This window comes from Mytilus edulis, chromosome 3 (assembly GCF_963676685.1).
Source record: "Mytilus edulis chromosome 3, xbMytEdul2.2, whole genome shotgun sequence".
NCBI classification, from domain to species: Eukaryota; Metazoa; Mollusca; class Bivalvia; order Mytilida; family Mytilidae; genus Mytilus; species Mytilus edulis.
In genome coordinates this window covers 31,063,100-31,083,804 of record NC_092346.1, presented here as the reverse complement: position 1 = coordinate 31,083,804, position 20,705 = coordinate 31,063,100, and the positions used below count along the sequence as shown (strand labels likewise).

General features: G+C 30.2%; 1 protein-coding gene across 8 annotated transcripts in view; it reads left to right on the top strand.

Moving 5' to 3' along the window:
• Positions 1-17,131, top strand: part of LOC139516224 (EH domain-binding protein 1-like) — a 99,112-nt gene extending 81,981 nt beyond the window's left edge. For all 8 annotated transcript variants that reach the window (XM_071306194.1, XM_071306190.1, XM_071306187.1 and 5 more), the window contains 2 exons: positions 8,951-9,065; positions 16,145-17,131. In XM_071306194.1, the coding sequence (XP_071162295.1) occupies positions 8,951-9,065; positions 16,145-16,229 (200 nt within the window). In that variant the 3' untranslated portion in view covers positions 16,230-17,131. The remainder of the gene's footprint in view (positions 1-8,950; positions 9,066-16,144) is intronic.
• The last annotated feature ends 3,574 nt before the right edge of the window (positions 17,132-20,705 follow it).

Genomic DNA, 20,705 nt, shown 5'->3' with positions numbered 1-20,705 from the left:
TATGATTTTTTAATCAATAATTTATAATATTATTTTAGCCTTTTCATGCTGTTTTTCTTTGCTTTGATTTGCTTGATTTTAATGACTCGTATGGAACTTTTTAATGCAAGAAAACGACATTATTTGCAATTCCAATAAGTCATTTGTTGAGTTCTAGATAATGTTGCAGCGTTTATTCATGATCTTTTGAAAGAGAAGAAAAAGCGTAGATTAATAGCTGCAGTTAGCAAATTGGAAACTTGGTTTGTTAGTTAATGATTTTCTTTTTATTAAATACATGTATTTATGCGAATGGCTACAACTTGTTACTATGAAAGTAGATTTAGAATTAAAATTGTCATGCAGCATTGAATTATAGTGATGATTTTTTTTTTCAATTTGGGACTAAATATGGGGGTCTCTTGCAAATGCAAAATATATTCCTCCCATGTTTATTAGAAAAATGGTTCAATAGATTTACATTATTATCAAATACTCTCTAGAAACCTAATTTTTTTCATACTTATGTTTTTGAAGATTGAATACACCAAATTTTATTTAAGATTGGCCCAAATGAGACTAGGTATATAAAAACTATTGCCAGAAATGTTTGACTAGTGCAAATGAGTTGTGGGTTAAAAAGAATTAATTTTTTAAACAAATAGATTTCTGGCATCTTTTCACACCATCCTAATTGTCCAAAATGTTTTTCCAAGTTGCAGTTTGAAGTCATTATTTCAAATAGATTGATTGTTGAAATATTTTATTGTATGGTGTAAAATGGTGTTTAAGTTAGTAAGAAGCAAGTGCAGTGTCTGAAAATGGACTTTCTGTTTTCTTGAAATATTTGAAAGATTGCATTTGTTTGCACCTGTCCTAAGTAGGAACCTGTTGTTAAGTGGTTGTTGACATGATTCAAAAGTGTTTCTCATTTCTTATATGACCTTTGGTTAATTTCTGACATTCTCAAGAAAACATATTTTGTTATAAATCTTTGGTGGGTTTTTTAATGTTTACACAACACTCAGGTTTCTCTAACAATAAAAATTACTTCTAAAAAAAAGAAGTGAAATAAAGTGGTATCAAATGCCATCCAACATATGAATAAAAAATTTATAATTGAGCCATCAAAGTTCTACTATAACGAAATGACTTTAAATACTGCTTTGAATGCCATTTTGTTAAAGATCGATTTGAAAACTCATCGCTTTTGAGGTTTTAATTTGGAGGTTATGTGTTTTTTGACAAATTGTTAAGCTGCTAATCCCACGGTAATAATGTGGGGTCCAATTTTACAGATAAACACCTACTTTGTACAGTTAGGTCTTAATACACGATGATCGGTAAAGAGCTATGTAAATAACAACCGGCTGGCCTCCTTCATATTATCATTACAATACTTCACAGTTATTTTGGGGAGTAAAAAAACATTATAGATATGATTTATGAATAAATTTCCCATTTCCAGTCTCCGAAGTTATTGTATAAAGTAACAGTTTTGTCCGATGTGATGGTATGACATTTTAATAGAGGACCCATATATTACACATTTTGACGTGGGTTTAAATGGCCAAGTGAATAAATGATTTAAATGATCAATGGTATCCCTGTCTGCCTCCATACTTAAACAGCCATATGCTTTGGTAGTTAGCAACTTGTTTATTGAAACAAGAGACAACAATAAAACTCTCGGACAAAAGCCATGTGACACCTTTTCGGCATTATATTGGGACGAAAAATCAATTGGTTTACATTTAAGTGAGAGTCAGATTGTTGTGTGACAAACATGCTGTTTCGCAGTAATCATTCTCGTGGAAAAGTCAGTGTATTTGGCATTGTATGAAAATTCACCATATATTCATTTTATCCATCATATTTTAATCATAACTTCAACCCAGCTGTTGTAAATGTAACAATCCCCGACAACGTTTTATACCTATGAAAATCTAATTTAGCGAAGAAACCAAACTATGTATGAATAGATTAAGGAAATGGCGAACATTGAATAAGTTATAATGGGATATCTCAATTTTCAAATACTAGAAAAACATGACGATTGTCTTCTTTTCTATCAGTAATCTTCTTATTTCAAATAAACTTGCAATCATCCTTTTAACAAATATAATTCTCTTTTTTGACAAAGAATCGTAAAGTTATCAACAAATTGGTTTGAGAGTAATCCTCTTTAATAAACCTGATCTGTTTACTGTAGTGTATTGTGGTATGTATATAAAACTCTTACTTCTCACCCTATAATATAATTGTTAACATTACAAGTTTGAATTGTTTCACTACTATGGTAAGATTAAACTTCCTAATATTTACCGATCATATAATTGCAGTTGTTTTTTGCTTCCTGGTTTCAGCCATACAACTTTTTCAGTAATTGTCTTATATTTTCTACATTTTATCCAATCAGTATTTCTTTTCGCATATATAATTTATTTTAATTATTTTAAATCGCAATTAACAATAAATATAGTATAATTCTTCATGTATTTTTTTCATGGCATATATGGTTTATTTATGGCAGCGGCTTTGTGTTGAAATCCTCTAGTAACTTTTGTTACCGTATATTGTTTCAGACTTAAATTAGGCTGTTAATTGTTTCTTTTATATGTTTCACAATTTTGCTTTTATGGTTGTAAAACCATAATGTGACCTTATTAATCATTAGAATTTGAACTTTCATGACCTTTTTTGCTTATGTGATCCATATTTTGCACATTTTTTATTTCACTGTTTTATTTCATGTTTACTTCTGAAGAGATTAAAGCCATCTGATTTTTTTGTGTCATTGGATTGCTGTCTGTTGCCTAATTGCTGTATTGTCCTCTTCTTCAAAACTTGTTTTACTTGTAGAATATTTACAGTTATTCTTTAGTCTTGCTTTTACTCAGCATAATAACAAAATACCAATTGATTTGGAGTCTAAGCACCTGCAACTATGTCTACAAAAAATGGATCTTACAAGGGAAAAAAACTGACCTGTATTGAACCTTGAGTTGCAAAAAATATTTTCTTTACAATTTTTTAGACAGAAAATTCTTCAAGTGAAGGACTCGGTAGGTCACTTATCTAAACGTTAAAGTCAAACTTGCCCTTATTTGGTGAACATAGCCATATATATATTTCTTTGAAATATTTAAAATGTACTGTTCCATGCAACAATAATGCAATCATTTCTATGATTAAAGTTGTAATTTTTACTATATAGTAGTAACAAAAAATCCTAGACATTATTAAAGAATAAATCATCAACTTGAAATAGTATTTTATAACACAATAAAAAATTAATCCTTTACATCTTTTAGATAATTAGTCTATTTTGAAATTATATAACTTTTGTCTACATATATTTTTTCAAATATGTCACATTTAATTTACAATGTGTTTAAAATGTGTCACATGAATTTTAGAAATTTTAGAAATCCTCTTTTATTCAATTACAGAAATGTATAATGGAGAGGAATAGCTTCACAAGTTTGTTGTGATTTTTTTTTCTTACTTTTTTTGCACTGAAAATGTATATCTAAGATTATCTGGACTGCACTGATTTTATAAAACATAATTGAAGTTTATGCTGGACTTAATCATTAATGTCTAAATAAATGCATACTTAGACGGCATGGAGAAATATTGACATAAAAAAAAAAAAAATTGTCTGACTTTCTAATGCTTCTTAGAGTCAACTTTTTTTTTACAGTTATTTATCATAATGTCTTGAAGTCAATTAACATCATTTTCATCCCTCTCTGTTTTGTGTGATAGAAGATTGATATTGGTAGAGGATTAAGCTAGAGAATTAAGCTTTTTTATAGACTGGCATACTAGTCGATGAACAAAAATCTTATTCTCAGGAGTGTGGCAGAAGATATGATGATGGGTCTTGTTTGATCAGACATAAAGAGGAAATAACATGGTATTATTTAGTAAAGATGAGCCGTGCACCCCGTTGGCCATGGACGATGTATTGAACATACAAAAGACATGGCCACTTATATTATTATGGCATGAAAACTAATACATCCCAAGTTTCCATTTTCTTTAATGGATACGGTGATATGTTGACAGACACGTGTATGAAGTTTAAGCATGAACACTGTCTTACATGACACTAACGTTGTTTAACTACGGAGTCCGAAGACAAGTGAGAAATTTAAACATTCTAGCGATCGGCTAATTCAGCACCTGCAAGCGGAAACTGACAGTTTAACACTCAATTAGTCTACCTGTTTGATCACGGGTATTGTGGCGAACTACAATGAAAAAGAAACTGGATCTCTTTTATTACTTTAACATTTTTCAATTCACCATTTTATGCCCATTGTAATTATACAATATGAAGATTTGTTTAAGGAGTTTTACTGCTTATTTATTTCTATTTCCTTTTGTGGTTTATTCATTTTCGACAAAGAAATTAGATCATTTTCAGTGTCATTTGAAGAACAAAAGGAAGTTTCAGAAAAGATCGAGTCACAAATATTTTAGAATAATTTACTTATGATCAATTTTGCTAAATTAATAACCAAGTACAAATATTAATATTTTGTCGTAACATACATGTGTTGCTTATTTTAAAAAATGAATTGGGCAAAGTAGAGATGAAAATGTCATTTATATTTTGATTATTAAATTTTATTTTACTAATTAATAAAGATTCATTAATCTAAAATGAATTGAGGTAGATTCTAACATTTGTACTCTCTTCTTAATCACGGAAAAATATTACTTCTTCAAAGAAAAATATATATAAGAAGGAAATGGGGCTTATTCATCCCAAATTTATTTCTCCTAGGGCCATTTTGAATTGACAAAAATACTCAAATTCAGAGTAATTTAGTCTCATTAGACTTAGCCTACTCCTAGGTTGTTACAACTATGGACATTGAACAAATTATGTGTACTTAGTGCTAAAACATAACTTTCAATATTTTTTTTGTATAGATTTTGTCAATTTTTGGTATATCCACCAAAAAATTAAATAATAATAAAACCAAAATTTGGTTGGGTTCTGGCTTTCCAATAGAAATTTATTTATTTTCAATATTGTATAAAAACTCTAAGTATTACATTTGGGGTTTTAAAGATAATTATTGAAAAAAATATTTATTAAACTTTATTTTTATTAACCTCTTTATACAGTGTTTTGATTCTGTTAGGCTTCATAGCCAACTTTCTGATTTTGACCGAGTTAGTGAAGAAAGATAGTGGAAAATTGGCCATACCTCTTTACCTAGTTTCTCTTCATTTAAAATAGTTGGCAACATCATTATTTACCGATCGTGATATTAAGAAATAACATTATGATTCATTAGGCATTCATTTAATTGAAAATATTTTCTAATGTCAATTTTCTGTATGTTTGAATTTGGGACATGTTTCAGCATTGTTAAATATCTTGCCGTTTCAATTTGTCTCCTTGGAAGGAAATAATAATAAAACTGCACACGCTGCACAATTGCTGTAGGATGTGCGCTTGACTGCAGCAGTTTAAAGATATTTCTGATGTGTATTTACATAATAAATAAGATTTTCAGATGATAAATTACTCGTGTCAATGATTAATTGGTCTTTTCTGTGTTTGTACATTTTTGGGCTGGAAAGTACAACTAAGATTGACATTAAGCTAGGCTAACGGTCTTATTAATTTAACTCTTCATTGCATTGCCTTGTATATTTTCTCCCAATAAGATTACCCCTCTTGTTTAAAAAAATACTGTTAAATTGTTTAATGGCCAAGTAAGATAATTATTTCAGCATTAAAAGATAGAGAAGAAGATTTTACTAAAGACATTAAGTGTGCATAGCTAATTCCTCTTTCAAGTTTGTCCAAGCGAAAATCTTGACAGATTCAAATAAGATTGCATTTAATGATATTTAGGAATTTTTCTAAAGTACATATTTTCTCATTTCGTCAGGGAAAGATAATTAATTTCATCCAAAATTTTTAATTATCTTGTCTTTACTTGTAAAAATTTGTAAAGACCACTAATTATTTTGTTAAATTTCATTATCTAATAGCTATGTTTGTTTTCATAAGCACCCCATTAATTAATACAATCATGGGACAATTGTGCTTTTTCACACCTCCAGCTGGAAATTTGTATTATCTAATTTTATCATGTCAATACCTATGGCTTTGATAATACCCTAGAAACAAATTCCTATCAGTGGACAAGGGAGTGAATGTTTTTACAAGGATACAAAGGGGTTGGATATTGTTTTTTTGGTTGTAAAGGGCCTAGGTGTTAAAAATAGATAAGTGTGGAGCCAGGTGTGTTCTATATGGTTTTGTTGTATTGGTGTTTAGATCACAATACTGTCTATTAAAATTGCAAAGGATAGTCATTATTGTTTAATTAGTGTCCAATTAGTATTATTGAAAAATAAGAAAACATTCCCTAATAATTCAGTGGAATATTTCACATTCTTGTCAAGTGCCATGCAATTTTTTTTTCTTGAAAATTAAAAAAGTACAATGTTAATTAAAAGCAATTGATAAATTTAGCAAGTTTTTGAAGCAATTTCGTTGACATCATTATTTACAACAAAATATTGAAAAAATATCCAATAGATATTTTTATTCTATGAATAATTAATATTCTATTTGTCTCATATTTTTTTTATGAACTATGTGACAATATACCTGGTATGCAAATTAGATATATTGACAACTTCTGCATTGGAAGTCAGAAAGTATTATAATTTATGTAGTTGACAAAAGATCTCTCTGTTACCAGTAAGAGACTTATATTTATCAACAAAAAGTTGCCACATTTGTAGATTCAATGTCCTCAGCTTCAGCGTTTGGTGGCCTGCATCAAATTTGATTTTTTCCCCACTTAAAATAACTATATGTGCATATGCTTAATTACAAGGAATTTTTATAATAATCAACAAACAATAAAAATCAGTGATGTACAGATAAAAATGTGCGAGAAAAACAAACTAATTAATATGTTCACTTTTAGAGTCACTGTCTCACATAGTGTCATGTTGGCATGGTAGACATGCTCTCTTCATACTGAAATCTTAGTGGCTTAAAATAAATTTTAAGTAGCCACCACAAAAAATTGAATCTTATTACATTTACATAAGATGGATATCATTTTAATAGTTTTGTGTACACTTGAATTAATAATAGTAGTCTGAGGTTTATATAATTTTAATCTCAATATTACATGATAAGTATTTCAATATTAGTATTTTTTATAAATATTACGTAAGTGATATTCCCTTATGACTTGTATCAAAATAGAAGTTAGTCTTTTTATGTTTTGTGTTTCATAGATTGAAGAACAGACCTTATATGGCAGCAGTCCTTTTGCGCCAATTACTGTTCTTCAGGGGTATCATTTGTGCCAAATTTTGTTTTCCAAATGTATCAATTGCGCCAATATTCAGAACTCATTTGTGCCAATTACCTGTACACAAATCTATCATAAATATTAATGATTAATATTCATTCTTATTTTTGGCTTTAAAAGTATCATATGTTTGGAGATACTTAAGCATGAAGATGACCATCTGGAGAGAAATGACTTGAAATGCATTAGACAGTCCATGTACAGAGAGAAAACTTATTGTTTTGCTGAATATTTAATACTAGATATGCCAAAAGAAAAAAAATAGAAACTTTGGCTGATTATGTTTTATGCAGCAGCTGTAATAAGAAAGTATGCTTCAGAAAAATTAAACATTTGCCGTGTAAACTGCCGGTTTTATGTCCAAATAAAGGAGGGGGGAATTCATTTTTTTTCTAATTGGCGCAATTGTATGTTTTATTTTTGGCACAAATGATAACATGTAATTTTAAAACAGGTGGCGCAAATGTAGCATTGGAGAAAAAACGTTGTGGCGCAAAAGGACACATTTTTGGCGCAAACAGATTTCTCCCCTTTATATCCAGTGATTTTTATAGTGGTAAACCTTCTGTATGGAAATATTTCACAAAATTTCCGATGCTATACATTTTGTAAACAGTTTGACAATTTCCCTTGACATCAAGAAGAAGTATTAAAAAATCTGATTTTTTTTTTTCTCGACTTGATAAACTATTGTATTGTGTTGTCTGAAGTATTTTTGATCGGTGTATAATCACTACAAGCAATAAACATACATCAAGCATAAGTTATAGATCCAGATATCCACCATGCATCCAACAGTCCTTAAATAACGTTTAAAACCATTCTTTCACATGATTTGATTTTTGAAAGCATGTCTATATTTCTTACCTGCAATCTTTTCAAAATGCCCGTGGGGGTGTTACATGCAAGATGGTACTTATATATATATGTTCAAAGCCTTCAAGGGGGCCTTCAAATATATTTTAATGTTATTTTTTAGCTTCTTCATACTTTTACAACCCATTGTAAAATTAATTGTTTTGTTTAAAATTGTGGACAAAATTGCTCTTTTAAAATTTCCATTTGGGATCCTCCATAGGGGAAAAAAAAAACCTCAAATAGTGACAGTTGGCAGGTATGATATTTCGAGGCGTGGTTAGTTGTGAGGTGTTGGACTGTGATAACTTTATTCAATACCTGTTATCCTTTTTATGTATCCACTATATGCCATATATGAGGGGGAGGACAGGGGTCAGGGAGAAAAGGGGTAGGAGAAAGGGGGTGGGAGAAAGGAGAAAAAGTTGGAGAAAGGAGAAAAAATAAAATATCTCTCCTTTTAAAATTTTTTTCTAATATTTCAAGAAAAAATATCTCAAAAGGAGATGTTTTATTTTAATGGGAAAAAGGAGAACGGGGGTAGGAGAAAGGAGAAGAAGGGTACCCCCTGTCCTCCCCCTCATATATGCTTTTAAAAAAAGGAAATAATTTTGTGGTCTTATGTACTGTCCCGATAGTTTTTTTAATTCATGCTATTTATTTTATGCATTTTTATCCTGTGTATACTATACTTGGTAAAAACAAAATTTGAGTAAATTAATATTGTATTTTATTTCTGTTTCTAGACTGGCAGAAGACTGAAGCTCAGAAGAGGAGAGAAAAACTATTACTGGAAGAGTTAGTTGCAATAGTAAACAAGAGAGATGAGTTAGTCCAGCATTTAGACTCTCAAGAAAGAGCGTAAGTGTCATTAAGGAGAAAATAAAATGTGCCAAATAAATGCATTAGTATGAGTCTGTCGCTCAATAATGATCTCCCTTGTTCAAATTTTTACCTCATCTGTTACTGCAAAAAAGGCTGAAAACTTATTCTGAATTTTAATTAGATTTTTTGGGGTAAAAAAAAATGCTAATCCCTTGTCCTTTGTCATTACTAAAAGTTTATCTACTGAAAAAATGTATCATTAAAGTGCACAATATACGTACATAATTTCTGATAGAATTCATACTTTTAACAGATATATAACAAATATTGAGTGAACATATTTTGCACCTCCGTGTTTGAATAATGTCATTAGCAGAATAGACAAAAAGTATATTTTTTGCATAAAAAAAAAGAACAAATCTAACTAAGATTCACATGCTGAGAAATAATCATTGTTGTCATTGAGATTAAGGGAAGTTCTCCCATTTCTTTTGAAAAAATATTAAATACATTTGTTTTAAGTTTCAAAGAAACAAAAGAATGTTATAGTAATAAATAACTCTCCTATTTAAGAAAAGTTCTGTTTGAATTGCATGCAAGTTAGCCATCAGGAAAAATTCACTTAACATTGTAATAAAGACATAGAAGTTGGGTAATGGAATAATTAACCGTGTTCGGTTACCTGTACAAAAGCCCAGGTAATAAAAGTATGCACTTTTCCCATTAAAATATCAAACTCATCAAATTTGCTCATCTTTTATAAAATTCTTCTCTACCCATCAATCAAAAAAAGAAATTGATAACCAGATCAGAGGTAATGACCAGGAAAATTGTAGGGTAGGAAAACGGACGCATGCCACGCTAATAGAAATGTGTAACGGAAAACGACCTGTCTAGTTAAACTTTGACTAACATGCTTTTAAAGGGGGTCTACGTCTTGTACAGGTGTTGACTCCGGTGATAAATCTTCAATATTTTCTATGATTGATCTTTTAATTTGACGTGAAAATTTATCGATACATAAAGTCAGTATTGAATGAAGAAAATTAAATTTAGCGCTGCACCAGGTTGGTTGGACTGCATGTTATTAATTCAATATGTATTGTGAAAATTAATTTGTTTGGTGGAAAATTTGAAATGTGTTTATATTAAGGAGAGTTGAAATATATAGATTCTTACACTGCAACAAGTGTATTACGATATTTCTCCACTCGAGACAGTTAAATTTTATTATTTAAAGCGCGAGGCTTGCCGAGCCCTTTAAATAATAAAATTTAACTGTCGAGAGTGGAGAAATATCGTAATACACGAGTTATAGTGTCGGAATCTGTTTCTCTAATGCTTTTTATCGTTCTTTTTCAAAGATTTTCAGAAAATTGTGCTCTTTATATGCGACGTCATCAGGCAAGTCGCCTTTTTTCATGACGTCACAATAGGAAAATTGAGAAGAAAACAAAACATTTTGACGTCATAATCAAATTTTGACTAATCATTTGCCGAGAACAGATTTTTCACTAGTGAGGAGAAATATTTTTCTCACACCGGTCAGGAAATGTGAAAATAGCACAAAAATTAGAGAAAAATTCTTCTCTTACAATCCTTGTTTTCTTGTATTATTTATTCCAAAACAGGAATGTTTTTTAATTATTTTTGTATTTTGGCCATGAAATAGGTTCAGTGATTATTTAACTGGGAAAACTATATGCAATTTCAAGAAATAAAATAAAATTTAAAAAAAACATAACCTACTCCATTTTAACATGGAAAACTATATGCGATTTAAGAAATGAAATTCAATTGCAAAAAAATCAAGACCTACTCCATTTTCACATAAGTTAAATGTAAATGTGGGAATTAAATTCTTTATTGCCTTTTCTTTTGAGAATTATACAAAACTTATGTGATGTTAAAATGTTAATTAAAGTTTGTTATTTTATAAAAAAAAAATAGTTTGAGATCTTTATTACTATAAATTCTTTAACATTTTATGCCTCACAAATGTATTGGATATTTGTTTTTACATTTGAGTCCATTAAACGTTGAAATAAAGTAAAATATTTCATACAGGCTTAAAATAATTGTTGAAAATCGGTAGTACTGGGAACAAGAAAAATTTCGTTGTTTTGTCATACCAGTTTTATTAGTAAGAGTTCTGTCAAGACAAATATAAATATTTTGTAAGAAAACAATGAAGAAAATTAATCTGAATCATCATTGCCTATTGTGTTTATAAACCTTGGTCTTTATATTTTGTCAATAATAAAATCTCATTGAGAGGAATTATTTTTGTAATCTCCCTTTTGACAATACATATTTTATAAGCCTAATCAGATTAAAATGATAGATTCCTATCGATAGTTTTTACATTTATGATTAATAACAAATTGCAAGTGAAAAAAATGTCTAGGACTGCTTAGAAGAGTATTTTCAATGTATTTTTGACCCCCAACTTCATAGGTGAATAGAATTGAGGGATAGTAGTGAAAATGACCAGACAACCTTATTTTTCAGAATTTGTATCTAATTTTACAAGTAAAGGTGGTTCTAAACCGTATATGTACCCCCAGCTTCAAATTAACAAGGATTTGCATTCTTCCAGGCAAGCCCATAATATATAATTTGTAGAAGATTATTTATGGATATTTTATTTTCATGTATTGTGGTTTGTTTAACAATATAATTGGAATCAGAATTGTGATCTTGTCATCTACTTCTGCACTGTTCTGCAATTGTTTTGGCAAAAATATATTCGGTAAATGCTTTTAGTTCTGTTAGTTACAAAGCAAGTATAATGCTTTGGAATTTAAACAAATTAAACATATAAAGAACTTCAGAGGTTTATATTTTGTTTTCACCAATCAGAGGTTTTTACATGGTTAAATTTAAGTAAGGTGGAACTTGTCAGCAACAAACCTGTCTGCCACTCAAGAATTTTTTTTCTAGAAATATAATTGTAATCTTTATGATGTGTCTACAGTCTAATGCAGGTACATGTATTAACTGCCTTTCCCAATTTTTGGTTTTTAAGTTTTTTTCTGACCTCGTATATTTTTTATAAGATTCAGTAAACCAGAAAAAAAATAGATAATTAAAAAAAACATATTGATTTAAATTTCAATTGACCACCATTACGTTAAATTAAAAAATCTATTTCAAATCTATAACTATTTAGGTAACGATCGAAATTAATTAATGTTTAAATATAGATTTTGTCCGCTGGATGCATCTTTTATTGTTTGACTTCATGTATCGATCCCGGACTATCAACCTTTAAAAATTGACAATTATAGAGGTCATTTTGGTATACTATCACACTAACTATTGTTTCTCGACCTGAAAAATTATTATTCAACTTCCTTTCTGCATTAACCGCTGTGAATTTCAATCCCGTTACAGTTAAAATGAATGTAGTTGGTTTCACACTTACTTGTTCGTTGTCTATTTGCCGATAGTTTCTATTAATGAGCTAATGGAATTTTGATGAAAAGACAAAATTAAGGGTGTTTATGATGACTGATGTCTCCATATCTCAATGATTTAATGGAATCATGTTTTTCTACGACATCAACACAACTGAATGAACCTAAATATCATAGGTAATGGTTTTTAGATGAAAGAATCGCATCTTCACGTAGGATGCCTATTGAAAATCACTGACTGAAAACAACTAGTGCGATGTTTTATCAGGGAACTGAAACAATTTCAGCGCATCTTTTTATTCTTCAATTAACTTGTCTACTGCATCAGAATTGAAAGACTTGTACGGTCACAAAAGTGGAAGTAACGGGGGCCGTCTATACATTAAAATAACAGGTAAAATGAATGTTTTCTTTCACAGACGCTACGATAATGGAGGGCTATTCTTCCTTCATTTCCCTTTCAGTTCAATATTTCTAACATTTAACTGCTTGGGTTGATGTTTGTGAATGCCTCATTTGGTCCGATTACAGTGATTGCAGTTCTATTCTGCACGGTCCTAAGATCTTTACATCTGTGGATGTTTATTAGAGATGTGACATCTGGGTTTGTAAGTTTGTCCCCTGTTATTAATATTTTTCATTTGATTTTGCCTTATTTTATTAATGTGTCTTTGCACTGCTGCCATATACATGTATTAGAATATATTATAGTAAGAAGAGGGAGTTCTGGGTAATATTTAAAAGTGCATGTGAGAAGAGTAACACGAAAAAAGCATAATGTTTTTATGTGTACGACTTTCATGCAACTTTGAAGAGTGAAACCAGAATTATGTAATTCATTAGTGAGGCTCCTCATGGGGTTGTCTAAGTAATCACATAATTACAATTTTTTTGCCAATATAATCACATAATCATTAAGTATCTTTTTAAACAAGATAATCAAATAATCAAAAATACAGAACCTTAGATTATCAAATAGTCATGAAATATTTGGTCTTTTAATCAAGTCATCACTATAAAAACTGCTAAGTAATCACATTTATGAATTTAAAAAAAACATGAGGAGGTTCATTAGTGAAAAAAATAACATAAAATCAAAATAAGTTCAATGTACAAGTGACTGTGGAAATACTTCATACTTATATGTAAAAAGATATGTTTCATGTAAATAACTGTAAGCAACAACCCAACATCATTAAAACAAAGACACACAAAAGAAACCAATTTTGGCCATAAAATGTGTCCACAATGAGATTCTCAAATCATATGATATTTTCAAACAAAAAAATGTTTTAGTTGTCATTTATTTCTTAATGATTTAATTTTTTAATGCATCACGTCTTCTGATTGGCTGACATAATTTTGTTTATCAGCTCATAGACATGATTTAGTCATGCGACTGTGACTTCATCAATGTTTTTTCATGGTTTACTCCGGTTTAAAATGGAATTTAGAATCAAAATAACAGAAATAACTGTAATATTTTTTCTGTCTATTTGAAATAACATAAAAAATGTGGTGCACACTTTAAATCAGTGTGCACCACATTTTTGATGTTATTTCTTCATAGACAGAAAAAAATATAACAGTTATTTCTTAATTAAATTAGATAAAACAAAAAAAATACATACTTCCACCAACAGTATGTCATTACAAGTTTTAATTCCTTTATCTGTTAAATCCTTTACATATACAGTTAATTCCTATTAAAACCCATAAGACAACAGGACATATGTATCTTTAAGCAGGAAACATATTAAACATCAGGAGGACTTCAGTCTCCCAAATATTATAAAATCATCAAACTCCACTTGAAAGATGGTATTAAAAGTAATAGTAAACAAATATTTTATTCATTGTTTCGAAATTTATAAGTATGAATGACTGGAGATGTGGAGATGTGTCAATGAAACAGGAACCTTATGACATATAGTTATCAATGATTGACAGGTGTCTTCACACTTATCAAGCATTAAATCCAGAGTCTGAGGAATTGTAAAAAAACCAGAGACCTTCAAAAATATTTTCTCCAAATAAAAAAACAAAATTAATATATTACACAAGATAAGGCAACCAACCAACCAACCTCTAGAGCTTGATTTGGCTGAAATTATGATGACCCTACCAAGGTGCTGCTCAGTCTTTCTAAGTTGTGCTTTGTGTACTGTCGTTTGTCTTTTGGTGTCTTTCTTTCTTTTGATATCAGTGGCGGATCCAGGACTTTTCCTAAAGGGGGGGGATGCTGACTGACCTAAGTGGGGGCCCGCTCCAGTCATGCTTCAATGATTCCCTATATAATCAACCAAATTTTTCCCACGAAAGGAAGGCCCGGGCCCCTCAGTCCCCCCCCCCTGGATCCGCCTATGGATATATGAGTTTGAATATTCATTTGGTATCTTTATCCTCTCTTCTTCATTTATTGACATTTGATTTTAAGTCTAAGTTTTTTTCTAATCCATAGCTTGTAGCCACCTATGATAATTTGACAAATAAAAGTTGTTATTTGTACATTAATGGACGAAAGGTGTTATAATTGATAGTGTTCACCATCATTACACAAAGTGACCATATGATGTTTTTATATGTTTTCTGATAGGTTTAATTCTATTGAAGTGACCACAGATAATGAATTATGATGATATTCATTGTCATTGAAGTTAATTACATTTATAATAAAGGAAAATACATGTTTAGTTAATCATAATTTTTTTTTAATGTTTACTTTACAATAACTCTATTTTAGGTTTTGTTTTCTGACAAATGAATCTCTGTCTGTATAAATATATTTTATATATTCTATTATGTGGTTAGGGGTGCTGCCTTCGTTTTTCCTTCCCCCAAAAATGAGATGAAGATTCCAAAAACAAGGGGTACAATCAAAATCACGTGATGGATATACACACACCGGAAGTTACAGTCGAACTCGCCGCTTGAAAGGTTAGTAGTTGCATTTTCTTGTTTATATCAATTAAATTTTGAATAATAAGTTGGCACACCGAATGTCGGATAGTATGTAGTTTTAAAATACACAATTGTCTTTGCTAGAAAGCGTGCAGTTATTGCAAACACTTCGACGGTGAAATTTTGGAACTGTGTCGAAGTGTTCGCATTAACTGCACGCTTTCCAGCAAGGATAATTGTGTATTTCAAAACTAGATAGTATCCTACATTCGGTGCACTACCTTATTTACTAAATTTTATTGATATAAACAAGTAAATACGACTACTTACCTTTCAAGCGGTCTGCTCGACTGTTACTTCCGGTGTGTGTATATCCATCACGTGATTTTGATTGTACCCCTTGAAAAAAAAATCTATCTTATTTCTAACAGGACAAAGATGAAGCTTCATAAAAATCACTTTTGATTGATCAAAATGTAAAGATGACTCACTGCTTATGCAGAGGATAGTTTACCAAAGGATGAAATTTGAAAAAATAGGCAGGACAGGAGTTTTGAGTGAAAAAAAAAGGCAGGATGAGACACTTGCAAAAAAAAAAAAGTCAGGACGACAATTTAGGTAAAAAAAAGTCAGGATAAACTAAAAAAAAAAAGGCAGGACCGAACAGAGCGAAAAATAAAAAGGCAGGACAGAGATTACAGCTAAAAAAAAATGCAGGACATAATTTTTCCTCCTAGCCCCCCCATAAAAATCAAATGGTAGCTCCCTTATATCATAATTTTTTTTATATTTTAGAATAGAAGAAGAAGAACAGCTTGATAGAAAGATTAGTGAAGGGAAACTGTTAAAAAATGAAAAGAAAGAATGTTCTATACAGTGAAAATCTGGTATCCCTTGGTTGTGTCTGGGAACCAGACTGATTATGTTCCTTTGAACATGTGGAGATCAGATGTCAACTCTCTACAGAGTCGAAAACAATGTGTATCAAAGAACCTCATGTGTTGCTAATGTGTTCAGATCATGGCTTTAAGTTAGCTTAAAGTTTACACAATCATCATTCTGTTGTAAAACCAATGCACAAGTTGATTGGTTCATAAAGGAATGCACTGTGCTTTGCAACCAAATGCTGTACATGTATTGAAGCAGTTTTAAAATACACACTTCACGAGACAATTACTACACAACATGTTTATGTGCATTATGTTTACACATAAACTTGATGCTTTTTACCAGCTATTTACTGGTGTTATTTAACTACTAGATTCAGTCAAACTGGAAGATATATATTTAGAATACATTTAATTATTTTTCCCTTATTTATTGAGACACAAGGTATTAATATTTATAGATATGATATTTGAAAACTTTACCCCAGTAATGCAGAATTGGAAGATCAATGCATTTGAATTGGGACATATAGCTGGAACATCCCCTTTGTCCTCAGTTGGGAACCCCCCTTTTTAAAATGAGCTGGATCCGCCTGTGTAAAGCTGCATAATTGAATGATTGTTGCTGTTAAACAGCACTTTTATACCTCTTGGCAGCACTATGATGCTACTTTTTTATTGGTGAAAGATGACTGAGGAAACCTCTGACATTAAGGCGCTGGAAGAAAAAAATTGAAAATCTTGCAAAATGTACTGCAGTTTACTAGTCATGTTCGTGTTGAGCATGTATACATGTAATTAACAGGGTTTTGATAGACCAAAAAGTTTCTTATTTTAATTTCTGAGGTTGGTTTGTTCACAATGAAATGCAAACATAATAAATCTATAACACCTGTGTTTTATTTCTACTTGAAATGGCAGATAATAAATAAAAAATGAAAGTGGGAGCATATTTTTAAACAAATATGAAGTCAATATCGATACTTCAGTATAGGGTTTTGGTCATATAGTTACAAGAGCTCTTATATAGAAATGATTTATAAGTTTTATATTGTATGTAAGTTTTGTAGCAGAAAAAAATCTGAGTTAAATTGTCCCAATCAGGAAGATAACCTTTCCCTTCCATTAAAATAAATATGCAGTTTATAAAAATGATCTTTATTCTAAATGATTTGAGGGGTATCTGATTTTTTCACATCGTAGGTTAAAACTTACATATAGACAATCAATTCAAATGTTTATAATCATTTTAATATTTTAAGATAATTTTGGATATTTTGTATCCTTACAAAAGCAATAACTAATATATAGGAAAATATGAAAATGTTTGATTCAAACAGTAATCTTAAGGAGTTATGTCTATCAATATAGGACATAGGCGGATTTAGGGGGGGGGGGGGGGGCAGGGGGCCCTGAGCCCCCCCTTTTTGGGAAAGAATTTGGTTGCTTATATAGGGAATCACTGAAGCGTGACTGGAGCGGGCCCCCTCTTAGGTCAGTCAGTGGGCCCCCACTTATGAAAATTTCTGGATCCGCCACTGTAGGATGTTGAAAATTCAGTGGAGTAGATATGAAAGCCATTGCATGGTTTTACAATTATCTGATGAATTTGACTATCTTATGGCGATTACTTGATTTATCTAGATTTGAATTTCATTATTATTTGATTACCAAAAGCATTTTTGATTTATGATTGATTGAAGTCATATTTCAACAGAAAAGAAAATAGAGTTATGGATTTTCAAATTAATCCAGTACACCCTGGTCTCTCTCTAGCTTTATCTTCTTCCTCCAGACAGGCATCCAAATCCAGCTGAGAGTACAAAAAAATATCCTTTAAATTTTCAAAAATGTTTCTTCTGTTCTTTAATTTTGACTTTTTAGTAAATATGGAAAGAAAAATATTAATACAGAATCAGGAAATGTTAATCACACAATTTGATATAGGTGTCTTCTTTAACACTACCCAGGAAATATTAAGACTTGTCGGGGTAAAAAAGAAATTCTGACGTCAATAAAAGACTTACTTACTATTTTACGTGATAGTTACATAAAAATTTAGTAGTAGTTATGTAAATGTAAATTTCATGAATGAAATGAATATCTTGGATATAGGTGTCTGAAATATTAAGCCTGTGAAAAGAAAAAACAAAAACAGACATTCTTGACGTCAATGAAAGACAGACTTTTTGACGTAAAAGTTACATAAAAATTTCCTTGAAGTTATGTAAATGTAAATTTTATGAATGGAATGATTATCCTAAATCTTTGTCATTTGAACTCTTGTAGTGAATTGTCTCATTGGCAATCGTACTACAGCTCCTTATTTGTAGATATGAATGAAATAAATATGATATTGTGTAATTGTCGTGATACAAGATTGTGGTAGGGGTGGTGCTTGGATCATTTTTCTGTCTTAATATACTTACTTGTAGTTAATATTTTATCTTTAGTTCATATTACCAGTTTCATATTTAAGACCTCATATTTTCTTAATTTTATATCTAGCAGGTTTAGGGTGGGTGGAATACAGCATTAGATTCATAGATGTGATTAAAAGATTTTGTATAATGTTGCTGTAGCGAATTTTTTTTGTGGTTTTCTGCAATTTGCTTTGGAATATAGCATAGACTTATAGATAATAGAATTCTTTTTTTTCTGGATACCACTTTTTGGAATGATTTCTCCTTTGTTTACTTGATTCTTCAATTTTATCCTTTTTTTTAGCATACATTATCTGCATTTTCATTGGTTTCTTTAAATTGCTTTGGAGAACTTTCAACTTCATGCATCTTTTAATTGACAATTTACATGTAAATTATGTTATTTTCACTTCCCTCAGAATTTCAAATTATCATAAAAATTAATTTAGATCATATTGATCTTTATTAAAGGTTATCTTTGGATTTATTTTCTTTCTTATTTGTTCTCACAAAAAGACGGTGAATTATTTGAGAAGGAAAAAAATGTTACAAAAATTGCTGTGATGAAATTAAGTGAATTGCATTGATAAATATTCAGTAATGAAGATGAAATAAATATATTATCATATAAATGATTTGCGTCAAAGAAATCAAAAACTGTCAAAATTACTCAATTAAACTATCTATTCCCAAGATGGAAGAAGTCATTATTTGAGTCAGTGATGTTTCTTAAAAACTTTTAATCTTTACAAGATTTTTTTTAAAGAAATTTTGACCCCAATATAGTGCATTTGTCTGAAAATTTGAAATTAATCCTCTGTATCCTAGAGAAAGTTTCAATTTTTAAATTATAAGGGTACATCATTACCATTTTGTTTATATTTTTAAGCCCCACCTACTGATGTTCGCCAAAGTACGTAGATTTTCAAACTTAACACTATTTGCTTTTCCTTTGTTACTGTCTTTTAGATGTAAAGTTTCAATTTAATATTTCTGAAAGATCAGACTAAAGTTTAATGATTCTGTTTCAATCAGTAAACATGCCAAAAGCTGAAAAAGAAGCAAACACGCAAAAATAAAAAAAATACATGAAACAGTTGATCTCACATCTGACTTCAAATTATCTCTTTACATTAAAAGTAAATTATTTCTTTGACGTAGAAGTATAAATATCTCGGGCAGAAAAAAATATACTTGTGTTTAGAGTTAAGCCTATTTATTTTACTCATACCAGATAATTCCAGGGTTCTTTAAGCTGGATTTGCACTTTTGGTAGTGAATTTGTACAGCATTGCAACTTTTGCAAGTCATCCCATGTAATACCTAATGAAACTTTTTAAAAAATTAAAAAAGTCCTGCCTCCTTACTCTTCTTATTTTTCTTTTGGCGTAATCCCGAAAAATGTATACTTTTTTGTTTGTCCTCAGTGGATTAGATTACTGTCATTCTCTGTTAAAGTTTTTTTGTTTCTTGTTTACAAATTTGTGTAACCTGCAGGCCTCTGTAGAACATCATTCAATCCATTAACTTTTTTAAATCTCAAGAACTTGGTTATTTCATTATTTGTACCATAAAATGAAAATAAACTTACTTCTTTGGTTAAATATCCATTGTTTTTTATAGGATGTTTTAGCATATCAATATTTCGGTGTATCCTTTGGAAAATATAACCAAAAATGCATTAGATTCTAAACTTGCCAGTTACAGACAATATAAAGCTTACAATCTATTTAATATGTTGGACTCTGTAAAGTGATAATATATTTTCAATGGTATATTTTAGATAGTGTAAGAACAGTCAGAGGCAGATCAAGGGGGCTCTTGTGGCAATTTTTTTTTTTTGTATATTTTTTTTTGCTGGCGTTACCCCTTACTTTTGTAGAGGTCTGGCCTATTTTTGAAAGTCCTAATTCAGCCAGTGATGGTAGCAATAGATAGGGAAAGAGACCTGAGATAGGATACAACAAGTACAACACAAGTATCTAAACCATGTCAATTGTTAAGAATGTCTTCCTTTTGCTGACACAGTTGTGGTAAGATAACATA